Genomic DNA, 16476 nt, shown 5'->3' with positions numbered 1-16476 from the left:
ATTATAGTTCCATCATTATTATTGTTGATGTTGTGTTGTTGATGCGGTGTTTTTATTGTGAAAGTTTAAATAAAAATAAATTGATAAAAAAAAGCAGTTATTGTAAATTATATAAACAATTGGCCACTGTCATTTACACCGTGTGAAAACATAGGCTAGGAAATTATCAAATCCATTTGCTAGCTATTCACATTAAAGCTAAAGCTTGTCATTTTCAGTATTTGTCTCAATTTCCTGACCTTTCCGTTACACTAAGGATTAGATGCCAAGTGGCTACAAACCGAGTCTTGATATGGCAGTAGGACATCTGTAGCGTCTCCTCTCCTATCAGGGGCAGTTTCATTAGTGAGGCAGATGAATCAGACACAGATGAAAACCTTGGAAGTGTGCAATTATCCATCTCTCAGTGGAGAGAGGTCATTAGGAGTTTATGAGTGATTGGGGGCCCATAAATAAATGATCAGTAAACAGCATGATATGACAGACACAGCAGGTGAGAGTCTCCATGAGGGCCATGTGAGCTTGTTGTAACGAAGACTTGTCCGCCCATTTCAAGGGGTCAGTTCAACTGGGAAAATTGCATTTGATTTACCAGTGCAACCATTTTCCAAGCAAATTAGATTAGGCTACAACATGCATAATGATTCCACAATTAAATAAGGCTGATGCACGATGAGTTATTGTACTGCGGTGTACGTGATGATGGAGGGTGGGGGTGGAAGTAGCCTTCCTTGCATACCCATATATAGCTAAGAGGACCACCATGACATTTTAAATACTGATAAGAATAAAGCTGGTAAATCACATTCTTAGCAGTAGAGCCTACAGAGAAAAAAAAACATAAAATGTGCCCAAAGAAAACACTGGCTGTTTTCAGAGTCGGGCCAGGCTGCAGCAGAGGTGGTCTGAGGGGGATGAGGCCCGGGAGAGTGGTCCGTGGGAGCAGAGGGGGTTGCCAAATGTTTACATGTTTCAGCAAGTTATTTGCATTGTCCACTGGGAGACAATCAGCACACAATTCCCTCCCAGCAGGCTTAGAGAGATAAGATAGAGCGTTTAAATGGATTTTACACTCCTCTAAAGGGGATCTGTTTACAAAGCAAAACTTTTAGTGCAACTGGAAAGTGTTTTGGGAACTTCTAGGACCTGAGGGGGAGGAAACTGGATGAATGGTGGCAATGTGGTAGAAGTCTGACTCCTACATGTGGCTGAGCTTTTTTAAGGTTCCTTCAAAGTTTAAAACGAAAAAAAAAAGACATGCCTATCCATTATACTCGTCCCAGCGGCGGATGGAAACCAAATGAGGAAAAGGGAGAAGGATTGAAACTCTTTTTCAGCTAACGTTAGGGCTGCAACTCTGCCAACTTTGATAAAGACAAGTTCTGGCTGCGGTCCTACTTTGCAAAGGACTCGGGACCTCAAAGAAATGTGTTTTGAATAAACAGATATTTTCAGTGAGGGGGACCCCACAATTAGTAATTTGAGACTCTCTGCGTGTGGGTCCCAGTCCAAATCTCTGGAATCAATCAAGAGCTCCCAAAGGAACTCCCTGGTCCTCTTAATCTCCTGGTTTTATGACTTTCCAGGCAGTGCCGGCCCGTTTCACCCTACCCCCATCTCTCTCTTTTGTACTGATCTCTCCAGCAAAGCCTAGGAGGGGCTTTTTTTCTCCTTCTCTCTCCTCACCCCTTCCCTTCCACCACTGCAGACTGCTTTTCATGCAGGAGAGCCTCTTTCATCAGTGCCCTCAAGCAAGGGAACCAAACATCTAGCTGAGGCCCATCACTCCGAAAGGCCTCTCTCTCTCTCTCTCGCTCTCTCTTTGCATATAGATTCTTACCATCAGAGTAAAACACACAACAACATATATTCAAAGACACATGGACAGCCCCCCCCCCCCAGCACCGGGCGAAGGGGAACATGTCTTACCACTGTTGCAGAAAATGCAGTCAGTGGCGCTCAACCATTATTTTCTAGACTACACACACACTGCTAGTCTTGAGGAGAAGAAGACCCTCTCTTTTTAAGAGTATTATTTATAAACGTTATGGATATGAAATGTCTTGCACTCCAACTGCTGTACTGTGCACATTCTTTTACATCACTCTCCAATTTGTCTCAGGCACCCATACCATTTGAATGTGGCTTATGCTGCTTAGTTACCACAGACTGTGGGTATCATGCTCACTGACACATGGACCCCCAGTCATCAATACTCATGTTGACTTTAAAATAAAGGTTTGCAATGAACAAGGTGAAAGAGCTAATAAACGTGCTACAAAATCCAGCAGCAGTTGGTATTGGTTTCACACAGGACTGGTATTGAATTGCACACTGCAGTGCAGTGCTCTTCGTCCGACACAATTAACAGAGGCAAATGAACGGTGGACTGTTTATCCATCAGCTAAACGTGTATCGACGCCCAGGTAATGAGGTGTCTGCCAGACTGATGATTCCAGCTTCTTGCTGGACACAGTAAGCCTTTACTCGTTCTTCATATAGCAGGTTTTACAAAATCCAACTTCTTGGCATCCTTTGTAATTCCATAAATGAAACGGTAGAAAAAGGTTATACCGAAAAAGCAACAAATGCCATTTTGTTCAGAGCTGCTATTCGCATAATCAATACGAGCCACCTTTAGAGAAATGCGGGTGAGGTACATTCATAAAGCATTTGAAATGCATGTTTCAATATTTCTGTCCAATGCAGCGTCCCTAATGCAAACAAAGGGTTCTAGGTAAAGCGTGAAATTAATGCAAATAGATCTATAAGTAGATCATTAGCATTCATGGGAATGTAACTTAAAACATGGAATTAGCCCATGTTGGATTTTAAACTCGCGACTGAAATACAGCGGAATTAGCTCCTTATAGGAACTGTTGTTAGCGCTGCTACTACTAGCCTGCATTCCAGGGCTTCTTCACTTGCTACATTGTAACTTTCAACAGATTGAAAACGCGTTGCGTTGTAATGACAATGTGTATAATAATAACATATAGGTGCATGAACCCTTTACCTCTGTCGGCATGCTTCGCCACGGCGGTGTACAGAACGGCGAGGAGACAGAGGAGAGAGAGGGGCCACCGGGCTCCCCGCTCGGCCATCACTTTTCACAAATAAATGTTTGCAGGCTTCAGGAACCCAGGAGGAAAAATCCGCGTTTATTATATCCTGATCGGCCACCTCTTCTTGCAATACGCTCCCGACACCAAAAAAGAAAAAAGTTCAACGTCTCTCATCTACGAAATGAAAAGAAACATCCGGAACCAGCTACTTTTGAAACTAACCGGATAAAACATGTAGCTGGAAGTGTGGAGAGAGAGACCGCAGGTTCGAGTGTTTCTTTTCTCAACTTGTCTTGGTGGCTGCAGCGGCCGCGGAGGAGAACTCAAGTCAATCCATTGCCACGGAGGCACAGTACCGGGGGGAATGCGGAGTGTGGACGGTACTACTACTGCTCGTATTATTCAATCGATTCCAATATCACCAGTAAAGCGCGTAAACAAAACCAAATAATAAAGCAGGCAGGCTGGTAAGAGAATCACTGTCCGACTTTAGGGAGAAAACAACGCCACCGCAGCCCCAGCTCCTTCTCGCGGACGGGACGTAATAACAGGCAGAGCAGCGTGGAGGGGCTGGAATTCTGCACGGCTCCCCGGAAAACAGGGGGTGGACTCCGGGTGAAACGGAACTCTGGATCGTGTGGCTGTGTGTGTCTGTGTAGGAGGCGAAACCTAAAAGAAGGTATGGAGCCTCAATAAGCAGCACGCAGGGTAGGATCTACTGTGACATGATCTGCCTTGGGCCAAGGATTTCCATAGCTTTGTGTATAACGTGTTCCCCATCTAATTCACGTGTTCTTCTTAACTGGGTTGAGGTTTCCAGAAGCTGCGCTTAGTACATATAGGATTCAGAGTGCATAATATATAACATTAGTGGTTTAGAAACGTGCATTTCAGGAAATTATCAGCTTAATTTATTGTTATTTTTTTTATATAATATTGCATATTTGCCATTGATTGATTGATTGATTGAAAAGTTTATTAACAGATTGCAGAATGGGTACAGTACAGTACAGCTCATTCTAGAACTACTATCTGCCCCAGTGATAGTAAGTTGTCCCCCCCTCACACGTACTACTTAATCTGCAACTGAACAACACTTTCATTAGACCTATACATGGCATCCCAAATAATCCCCCATATAGTTTTTCTCAAGAAAAACACACACAACTCGACATTTTCTTGTGTTATAAAAGGGATAAAAAATTCTTCTAGGCCCTATTTGAACATATGAGGTGAAATGATTAACACATTTTTGCCAATGTGGAAATTTAGGCCAAATTAAGAAGTATAATGTTTCATATACAGTACATTAAAATTCCTTATTCATTTTGATTGCAAACAAAGAAATCTCAAATAAATGCATTTAGAAATGATTGTCTTGCACTACAAAATTAAATGTAAAAAGAGGAGTGAATAGGTTTATGAGTACATTCATTTAGTCATGCATTGTGTAGCTATACCCTTATACATTACAGTTTATGCAGAGGCCAAATATTTGGAAAATTACTTTTCCTGTTGATAAACAAGAATTGTTTATAGAATTTGAACTGGACCAGAGCAGCAACATGTAACTTGATTCTGGCAGATTTATTTTACATGCTGGCTAGAAACCAGAAGATTAGATTAGGTTTCAGGCTGAGTTGCTTAACATAATCCTGAGAGGTACTGTTATGTACAACAGGATATTAAACAGTGGATTACATTTCCCTTCCGCAGGATGATGATGATGATCATAACTGGTGGTGGTGTTTTGGGTTACAGTATTTATTAGGGTTTATAAGTCTGGTGAAACTGCTTTGTGGTTGTGACCATTCATTGTAGTTAAATGGCTTTGAACTATTAAAGAAAACAATTGAATGCTACATTTCCCTCTGGCTTGTGTCAGGAAACAGATATGCTGCCTGCTTTAACTACAGTTGGATAACATTCATTTAGAAACATGGAAGAGCACCACCCACTGGACTGTGTGCTCCATAACGTTTCAGATCCACTTCCCTCATGTGCATGACATAGCATCTTCCAGGCTTTACTAACTATAGCTAAAACATGAAGATTCAAGCATAAAGACTCACAAACATGAAATGGCTTTGAAGACATACACTTTCCAACACTTCAAAATTAACAATTGTTTTTATTACCATTGTAAATCATTGCAGCGATACCATTTGATGGTTTCTACTACAGTATAATAGATTTGATCCAGTTTTGACTAATCACCAGAGTCAGACATAATATATTTGTGTAATAATGCCCTGCAAAATACTGTCTAAAGAACAAACCCCCTGGAAAAGATGAATATTGTGTGTGTCACTGATATGAGCCAGTCTCATTTCAAGCTAGGTGTCTCTTGCCTCATGAACCATACATGCTACTTTGCCAGAGAGAGAGAGAGAGAGAGAGAGAGAGAGAGAGAGAGAGAGAGAGAGAGAGAGAGAGAGAGAGAGCCTATCTCCATCGCTCCATTACTTTCAATGTGATATCTATATTCATGACCTATAGGTAAGGGTAGCTTTGAAATGCTCAACAAGGATGACAGACTCGGGCCATAGTGGACTGAAAAAGGCTAGTGAACCTTGTCTGACTAGGTTTATATGAACCTGTAGGTATTCTGCTTTCAAGTGTTCTATTACACAGATAAACATAAGGTTTAAAATTGCAGCCATCTATTCTTTTATAAGATATATGACCTACTTTACAGATAGGGAATCTGATTTCCTCCGTCATTTCAACACTGCTTGAAAACACAAGACAATGTAGTTGATTTCTATAGTATAGTCACTATTCTCCCTAATAAAAGCAATGTATGTGAGCAACAGCAAACCTGAGTGTTAGTCGATTTGTAACCACAGGCCAAGTATAGTATAGGCTAGCTGGAGTTAAACTCTCTTTTAATTGTTTCTTAGCAGCCTGTTGCTCACAGCCCTAACTACATATTCTCTCCAGATTATGCCTAATCTCAAAGTTTAACCCTCTCACATGTTCATATCAAGTCAAAGGGAATTTACATTAGATCAAGTTATACTTAAATTATACAGCAAGGCACTCAAAGGCACTAAAAACAAGATTACAAACATCACAAAACAAACTGGTCAGACTACTGCTTGACCTTACTCCTAAAACACACCTCACCCCAGCCCATTTTGACAACCTAGGATGGCTTAGAGTAAACGACAGAGTACAGCAACTTGCAATGGGCCTGGTCTACAAGATACACTACACCACTAAGGTACCCATGTACCGATGTCGAGGTACTTCCCAAAGGTCAGTGAATACCATGACCACAACACCAGAGGGAGTTCCACAAATCATGTGCAACCCAGATTCGGCTCAAACAAGGGACTAAACATGTTTCGCAATTATGCCACATCAATGTGGAATGCCCTACCCACAGCCGTAAAAAATGTGAATCCCTACCCACCTTCAAAACCGCTCTCAAAGAGCACCTATGGGAGGCTGCAATTATAAAAAAAACTGGCCCCCGTAAATGTCTGAACCCCCCTCCCACCCACACACCCCCTCCTAATGTACAGCTCCCTCCCCCTCGTATGTATATATTTACTGTTAGGATCTATGTTTAACAGTACTGTATATTTGCATATCTTGTATGTCACAAATGTAACAGTACTGTATATCATGTATGTCATAAATGTCATGATTAGATTAGATTATATGATTCGATTTTTATATCTGTATGTTGTGTATGTCATAAATGTCATTATGGGGGGGGGGGAAATGGGGGACCCTGAAAGTCTTTATCTGGTCTGCATCCCCTTAACAATTGTGTATTGAGCTGTACTGTACTGTACCCATTCTGCAATCTGTTAATTAAAGTTTTCAATCAATCAATCATGGTCATTACTATGGATTAACTCGGATGCAGCCATTGTGTATGGTATTTCAAACCCTTTTTAATCGCTTGAACGCCCTTAAAAGCAATATCTTTATACGCAAAAAATATGTTAATGCATAGTTCCATTGCATGAACACGTACAGAGCACTGAAGAAAACAGGCATTGAATACAGTTGACAGTCACAATGTCCTTGATGGATTAGTGACAACAAGGTAGTAGCCATTATCTGGAGAAAAAGCAAAGGAAATAAAGCCAATTGAATATCTACTGTATCTTAAATGCAGGAAATCTACTAGAGTATGTATTAATTTATCACCCAAATAATGATTGATAAATCTCCGAACTATAGCCATAAAATCAACTATTTAGCCAAAAGGATTGGTGTGGATTACCGATATTGGCACCAGATTTAATGCGATCCCACACTGTGAATAAAATCTTGTTATGCTTGCCAGATTAAGTAGCACAGGGATTAAGAGGGAGCTCGTCTTTGGCATGGCATCCGGTTGCTCTCTGGTTCAAAGCAGGCCTCCTGATGAGTCATTACAGTATTAAGCACAGTGTTGGAAAGTAACTAAGGATTTTTACTCAAGTACTGCACGTAAGTAAAACGTACTTCATTTTAGTGAACTTTGTACTTTTACTCATATATAGGAAATATTGTACTTTTTTTTTTTACTCCACTACATTAATCTGAACCCACAAGTTACTACTTACTTTGAAGAAAAGGATTGTGCATAGAAAACATGGCAAACATTTATGAATAGGATCATTCAGAGCAGCATTACTGGACCACACACCACTTTAACATAGCCTTTTATAGGATTCAATGCTCCCCAGCACTGGAATACACAAACATCATGTAGAATGCATTTTTACTTTTGACTCTTAAGTACTACATTCAATAGCAAACACTACTTTTACTTAAATAGAATTTTGAAGGGGGGACTTATACCAGAGTACCCATTTTATTTTATTTCTACTTTTACTTAAGTAAAGGAACTGTATACTTCTTCCACTACTGATTAAGCATGACCTTGTCCACTGATCACTAACTGCAAATGAGCAGTTTATAGGCTCACTTCTCATGATATATATATATTATTTGGAGCAGGGTACAGATTGGCTGTTATGACAGATAGCAGTGAAGTCATACGTACATTACGGATTACTTGTTGAGGATGGGGGGCGAGAACCTGTCCTTTAATTCTAACACGATTGTGAAAGATGCCTGTTAATTGTGTGTAAGGGATACTGAGGTTGAGGTTCATCCACATTCGTTTCCACTGAGGAAAACCTGAGGGACTACGTTGAGGATACACACTAATCATACTGTGTCTTGATAGTTATCATTTCCATTATTCTCTCATCCATCACAATCTTATAGTGAATATTTTGCAGTTATATAATGGTCCACATCCAACAAATGGTAGTGTGTGTATGTGTGTGTGGTGTCTAACACTTGGCAGTGTAAAACAAACAGCTGGTGTGTATCTGGCCTACACCCCATGCTAAAGATGGAAGCACATCATGGCCTCATGGAGCACTCTCACCTGCCAGTGAACAGTACATACTTACTTCAGCAGGAACCTGCCTCATGGAGCACTCTCACCTGCCAGTGAACAGTACTTACTTACTTCAGCCGGAACCTGCCTGAGTGTGCGCACCACCTTACGTGTGCTTACATGGGCACATTTTCAACGCCTGGCACAACTCACCTCACACATGTCAGCACTCTCTCTCTCTCTCTCTCTCTCTCTCTCTCTCTCTCTCTCTCTCTCTCTCTCTCTCTCTCTTTGTATCTCTGTCTCGCTCTTTTAATATCAGTCTCTCTCTTCCTCTGTTCCTCTTTCTGTATCGCTCTTTCAATTTTTTCTCACATTCTTTCTTTTTCTTTTTTCTCCTCTTTTCCTCTCTCTCTCTCTCTATCTCTCTCTCTCTCTCTCTTTCTCTCTCTCTCTCTCTCTCTCTCTCGCAGCTCCTCCTTTGCTGGTAATCATTATTTTAATTACTTGTCCTTTGATGTGCATTGGTCCCTATCAAACAGTGTGCCTCTGTAGTAACAGACTACAGTCGGCCCTATATGGCTGACCTAGGGAGCCACAGAGAGGGACTGGATGAGACCTAGGGAGCCACAGAGAGGGACTGGATGAGACCTAGGGAGCCACAGAGAGGGACTGGATGAGACCTAGGGAGCCACAGAGAGGGACTGGATGAGACCTAGGGAGCCACAGAGAGGGACTGGATGAGACCTAGGGAGCCACAGAGAGGGACTGGATGAGACCTAGGGAGCCACAGAGAGGGACTGGATGAGACCTAGGAAGCCACAGAGAGGGACTGGATGAGACCTAGGGAGCCACAGAGAGGGACTGGATGAGACCTAGGGAGCCACAGAGAGGGACTGGATGAGACCTAGGGAGCCACAGAGAGGGACTGGATGAGACCTAGGGAGCCACAGAGAGGGACTGGATGAGACCTAGGGAGCCACAGAGAGGGACTGGATGAGACGGAGGGGACGATGGTGATTTTCAACCACAGTGACCAAACAGACAAATTGGAGTCTATTGTAATCTGAACCCACAGTTTGGGTAATAATGTGGAATTTGGTTGATTAGGTATGTAAGCATTACATCACGCGACAGAGTGTGTTATACAAATTAGATGACGCCTATGGGTGGTTGTTAGGACCGAGGCGCAGCCGAGGGTCGTTAGACCCCCATAGGCGTGATCTAATTTGTATAACACACGACTTCAAGTGATGTAATGCGTTTATACAATGACCCAATTCACCCAACTTTATTGCTATACAATAAACACACAGTAATTGAAGCATAATGGATATTTATTCACAAAACCATCCACAGATAAAGTAGATCCAATAGTAGATCCACTAGTAGACACTAGACACCAGAGGGAGCTCCACAAACCATGTTAAACCCAGATTCGGCTCAAACATGGGACTAAACGCCCTACCCACAGCTGTAAATAAATGTGAATCTCTACCCACTTTCAAAACCAAAAGAGAGAACCTACGGGAGACTGCAATTCGAAACTGGCCCCTGTAAATGTCCTAACGCAACCCCCTCCAATGTACAGTAAATGTCCTAACCCAATAATACACAAGACCCTTTTCTTGGGACCAAGTAAGGTTTTGTTGATAATCCAATGTACAGTTACCCCCACCCCGCCTACCAAACCATCCCCCCCACCCAACCACCTCCAATGTACAGTTTCCCCACCCCACCTACCCCCCCCCCCCCCCACACCACCTACCAACCTCCTCCAATGTATAGTTTCTTCGTCAAATGTATATACTCTCTTTTTGTATCACAAACAGTACTGTATTTGTAAATCTGGTATGTCATAAATGTATAGATGTAGCAGTACTGTCCATCTGTATGTCATGTATGTCATATATGTTATGATGAATTGAAAATGGGGGACCCTGATGTAAACAAGACGAACGTCTTTCTCTGGTTTGCATGATTGATTGATTGAAAACTTTATTAACAGATTGCAGAATGGGTACAGTACAGTACAGCTCAATACATACAGCATCCCCTTAAGGCATCCCCTTAACAATTGTGTGTATTGAGCCGTACTGCATTGTACCTATTCTGCAATCTGTTAATACAATTTTCAATCAACCAATCAATCAAATCTGACAAAAAAAAAGATTGACGGATTTTTTTTTTTTTTTTATGTCCACGATTTTTCTTTTGTTTCACAATGGGTCATGACAAATTTATTACATAATCCATGTGTATGTAACAAACTAACATATTCCAGTTGACTGTATATTTTTTGGAGGATTCGTTCAAAAGCTATTCATACTGGCGGATTTATTCAGACAGAAAAAATAAAGTTATTCGGTTGTGGGAGGGATCTGGGGTCACATGGAGTGTGTTATACGAAATAACAACCGGTATCTGTTTCAGCCAATCAGAATCAAGAAATTTGCATGCCATTGTATAATAGGAAATTAATGATAATGACCTTTGTTCCAAGAGTTGCTCTCAAAATGTGTTCCCCGTTGGCCTTTCAAGATCAAACAAGGTGCTGTTCTCGTAAAGGGAATACAAACATGGTCCAAGGCAGCATTGTTGGACTTAATGGGGGTGAATACAATTTCTGGTCAATTTATTAGAAATCGTTGACATTCCAGCCAGGCAGACTTGTGTCACAAAGCAGAAAAGTACATTTCAATTCTCGTGTGTATCTCACAGGGAGGCACGAGTAGGTATTTTCTAATCTCCGGCACATTCCCAAAGCCTGCCATTACATTCTGGCACTTGAAGGAGAAAAGGCATTTAAATGGGATATTAGGGCAAAGAAGGTGTAATTTGTCAAAAATAAAATGACATTTCAAAAGACGGCGCAGAGAGGATAATGCAGTCTTGAGAGTGTTTTGTCCGGCTGCCCCTCCTGCTAAGGCTCCAGCTTTGTGTAGCCCCTCATCGAGACGACTGTGCCACTATTGACACGGTCTTTCCCATGCTCCTTCTTTGCAGCAATTGCACTCAAAAAGCACCTTGAAGTTGTACATCAGTAGTTACATCAGTAAAATAAAAATGCCAAGTTTTAAATTATTTGTACTTTACCCTGCTTTACCATCTCCATTGTCAGCTAACTGCTATCCTGGCAGGAATGACAATTATGTCGCTGCAGTTAGCTGACAATCCATCCAAATTCTCTACATCGTGTGAAAGCAGGAGCTTCCTTAAAGGTCCTAAATTGTACATCATTCCTGAGTCTATGGAACACATGTGTACGTTTTTTTTTCTTTCAATCAAATCAATTGTTTGACATTTATAATCAAGTACTACAGTGTGCCTCTCTCTATCCTTCCAACGTACATGCTGTTTTGGGATGAGTTCCAGTTAATATTCATAAGTTGTTGGCACCGGACGTTAGCAACTACTAGCATCCACCACTGCAAATGTAAAGCTAAGTAACCTAAAGCTAGGGGCGAGTAAACAATTATAGATGCAGAAGAAGACAAAGCAATGAAATCTATGATGAATTGATATCCAATGCAAGCTATTAGTATTCCTCAAGTCTACGCCATTGCTGAGTGAATGTAGCACTATGTCAGAAATGCATCACACTTCTGTGATAAGTTATTATACAACGGCATGCACATTTCTCGATTCTGATTGGCTGAAACAGTCAATTTACACGTATGTATTTTTCATAATTCCACGCTCTTGGTCCCAGGACCCGCCCACAACCGAATTACTATCACTCTGCCGTGCGGCTTTTTAGGAAAAAACAAGATGGCGGACAATAATCTTTAACAAATGGATATGTTGATAGCGTCATAACGACTAAATATAAACCGATTCTGTCACGGCGAATGTCTTAGTTCTTTAAACAATGTTGGATGATGTAATTGATGGGTCATGAGTCATTGTGGAACAAAATAAAAATCGTGCGAATTTATTGATTGATTGATTAATTGCACATTTGTTTTACATTTTTCTTCTCCTTTCTATAGAAGCAACTGGGAAGTGCGCTGTTTTAAGTGAGGGTGGACTGAATGGATATGTTGATAGCGTCATAACGACTAAATGGAAAACGATTCTGTCACGGCGAATGTCTTAGTTGCTTAAACAATGTTGGATGATGTAATTGATGGGTCATGAGTCATTGTGGAACAAAATAAAAATCGCGCGGATTGATTGATTGATTCATTTGCAATTTTTATTTTATTTTTTTTACCTACTTTCAAGCAGCTGGGAGGTGCGCTGTTTTAAAGGGGAACTATTTTACTATTTCTTTCACTATTTGGGCACTTTTACACAATTCCTGTGAGTTTATGGAACACCTCTGTAATTTTTAAATTTTTTTAATTCATTGTTTTGTATTTCTAATCAAGTCCTCAAAAACAGCATTTTTCTACCTCAAGATCCTAAGCCGTTTTGAGGCTGGGCTCCAACCACAATGGTAAGTTACTGCCTCGCCTGAACATTATCATGCAGCGGTGTCTTTCTGACATCACAAATCAGCGTTTAGGCCCTCTTTCGAAGTTGGTTAAGGTTAGAGTTTGTCTTTAGAGCAGGGCGATAGACCACCAGCCCTGGTTCCAAACTCTAACCTTAACCAACTTCGAAAGAGGGCCTAAACTTAACCAGTTGGAAACAAGGCGGACAGTAATAAAATTAGCAATCAATCAATTCAATAACCCACGCTCACTTAAAACAGCGCACCTCCCAGCTGCTTTTATAGAAAGTAGGTTTAAAAAAAATAAATAAAAAAAAATTTCCCTATAGGGCAAAGAAATTTAATTTGTTTTACCTACTTTCTATAGAAGCATCTAAGAATGAAGTTCTATAGAAAGTAGGTTAAAAACTAAAGAAAAGTTGGATGTGTTAGTTGGTTGGATGTCTAGGTGAAAGACAGTTGGATGTGTTAGTTGGTTGGATGTCTTAGTTGAAAGACAGTTGGATGTGTTAGTTGGTTGGATGTCTTAGTTGAAAGACAGTTGGATGTGTTAGTTGGTTGGATGTCTTAGTTGAAAGACAGTTGGATGTGTTAGTTGGTTGGATGTCCTACTGAGAACAGTTGGATGCACTTCCGAGCTGCTTCCACATGGAGGCAACTTCTCTTTGTTGTTGTTGTGGGAATTACTTTTTCTGGCGGATGTTTTTTTCAATAAATCTTCGATTAATGTGTGTTTATTGTATAGCAATAAGGTTGTATAAAAGCATTACACCACTTGTAGTCGTGGTTTGTGAAAATTAAACCATGCCTAGGGGGGTCTAACGACCACCCCTAAGCATGGTTTAATTTTCACAAACCACTCCTGCGCGTGATGTAATGCTTAAATATGACACGTATCTCGCTTTATTTAACCTCAACCAAAGCTTTTCATACTAACATTGGATACTCGTTACAATGAAAAATTGTCTGTCTCAAACTGCAGGTGCACTAAATGGTTGATTATGGGTAATGGCTACAACTACAGTAGGGACGGGAATATGCATTTTAACTTAAAAGTGATTGGTCAGTCATTATCTGTGTAGATGTTGGATGCAATTGAATGGCCTGTTTCAATAGGGAGGGTTCACAGTTGAACTTCAGAAACGGCACTGTACATAGTTCACGTCTTCTCATTGTTGGGATGACCTGCACAATGCAAAATACAAGAAAAGGACCTTTAATATCCCAGCAGGAGGCTAGCTCTCAGAAACGCTAGGCTATAACAAACCGAGCAGCGTAAACATAAGCTTCAAAATGAATACTCAATGCTGTGTGGATCTGACCACACTGCCTCCCTTTGAATTAGCCACTGAAATATGTTTACAGAGGCCAGCTGTGTAGCCGCTGGAATTTATTTCTGTATAACGAGCAAATATTTGAAGGCTTTTGGGGGGCCGTGTTGATACAGCCATATCTGAAATACAGTTCAGTAATTGTTACAGCACAGTGTACAACCTGTGTGAAGTTTAAGAAACCATAAAAAGATGATGAGTAGCAAATAGATGCCTTTAATTGCTTTTCAAGTTATTGAACATAACACAGTTTCAAAAGCCTATGCTGACACCATTTTGTCTTCTCTCCAGATGGGGTTGGTTTGGTCGTTCTATTCTATCGCTGGTAATGAGCACCATTGAGATGAGGTGAAGTCACTAAAGGGGCTGTCTGGGCAACACATGCAGCAACACTAACAGGCTAAGACGTATAACCGCAAGCTCCCTTCGTCCTGGTACACCCCTTACCCCCCCAACCCAGCTCTTGTGGTTAAGGGCTTTCTTCCTGCCAGAGGAGGTCGGCTGTTGTTGTTGGAATCGCCACAGCCACTTAAAGGGGCTCTCTCAATCAACGGTGACTGCATTTCCTTTAAAGGGGCTTAGGGATAGCCGGGAAATGCCATATAAGAAGTAACGCTTAATCTTGTACGCACGATGCACCCTCCGCCTTGAAAAAATTGTTTCATTTTGATAGTGGGTGGCCAATTTCACCGGCGTTTCGCCACACTTATCCCCCTATTTTCAGGCTAAGCAGGTTCTGCCACATGGTGGATTGTAATGTTTTATCCATGATGGATGGTCGTACTACTCCACTGGGTCAGTGGGCTGTGCTCAATGTAACGAGTCCGAGCCACAGCGGAGCTGCCCAGACTGACAATGAAATGGAGGGTGCCATATTGCAATAATGGGAAAGAGAGAGAGAGAAATAGAGAGGGAGGGAGGAGAAATACAGAGGACTCTTACAGGGAAGCAAAATATCACGATTTGCTCTGGCAGAACAGGCTGAAATGATTACAGTGAGACTCCCTACACACTGCCTGGTCTGTTATGAAGTTCATGAATGTTTTAGCCCAGAGCTGGAGAGAGGGGACACATTTTTGGCAGAATTCTGCTTTTGTATGTGTTGATTCTTGAATTGTTTTTGTTTTATATGAATTGCATGTAAGAAGAGGACAATTAATAACAATGAATTGAGCCAGCCCATGTATTTGCAGTTTAAGTTAATCGTTTTCACTTGTGTGAATGTGACATATCACCAGAAAGGAGTCAATCTTTACCGTCTTTTACTATGAATGTACAGTAAGCTAATTTAAAACATACGGTTCATACGGAACTTATACGGTTTCTCGTGCAAGGTTTCAATTAACTTTCCATCAGTCAAAAACATATGACTCCAGCCTCTGCAATCAATGTAATAACATTTGATCATTATTTTTATATTAAAAACTTTAAAGAATATGTGGAATAAATGTTGGGGTCACAGTTTTCTGACCTCAACACACCAAAACAACCAAACCAAAACAACCCAAAACGGCTGTGAAGCCCTACCTTATGCTGCATTCACATGGATGGACAGTTTGCCTGAAAATCTGCCTGAATCTGTCTCCAAAATACTTTCATCTTTTAAATAATCGTTTTTATTTATTTTTCTTTCACACATGAACAAGACAAAACACAAAACACAATACAGTAATAATAATAATAATAATAATAATAATAATAATAATAATAATAATAATAATAATAATAATAATAATAATAATAATAATAATAATAATAATAATAATAATAATAATAATAATTATAATTATAATTATAATTATAATTATAATTATAATAATAATAATAATAATAATAATAATAATAATAATAATAATAAACAAGACTTCACAATACAACAACAACAACAATAATAATAATAACCACAATGATGACTAACAATGATAGAATAATGAAAACACCCGTCAGGACCAACATCCCGATCCCGCCCTAGATCATGGCCTTTACTTTCTCGGCCACTGAGGCCCTGATAGTTCAATGTTGGACTGCCCAACTCCAATCACCCGAGCAGTGGAGATCTCCATATAAATTACATCCAAAAGTGTCAGAGACCAATTGATCATTGTAAGTTTCTCAGGTTGTTTCCACCTCATGGCTATCAGTTTCTTGGCTGCTGTAACACCCGCCAGAATGATTATTTTTTGCTGTACGGAGGCCGGCAGTAGTGATATATCATTTAGGAGCAGTGTTGCTGCTGCAAATGGAATTGTCAGGTTACATATGCTTGAAAGTTTAGTTGCTAGGGCG

General features: G+C 40.6%; 1 protein-coding gene across 1 annotated transcript in view; it reads right to left on the bottom strand.

Annotated features, from left to right (window-relative positions):
* The window catches only part of neo1a (neogenin 1a), a 360480-nt gene extending 356894 nt beyond the window's left edge, over positions 1-3586 (bottom strand). Inside the window, 1 exon segment of the mRNA XM_084337101.1 lies at positions 3017-3586. Within this exon segment, the coding sequence (XP_084193227.1) occupies positions 3017-3104 (88 nt within the window). The 5' untranslated portion in view covers positions 3105-3586.
* Between the last annotated feature and the right edge of the window lie 12890 nt (positions 3587-16476).

Source organism: Notolepis coatsorum (genome assembly GCF_963971535.1).
Source record: "Notolepis coatsorum genome assembly, chromosome: 20".
Lineage (NCBI taxonomy): Eukaryota > Metazoa > Chordata > Actinopteri > Aulopiformes > Paralepididae > Notolepis > Notolepis coatsorum.
Note: the sequence above shows the minus strand (reverse complement) of the source record. Positions and strands in the feature narration are given on the sequence as shown.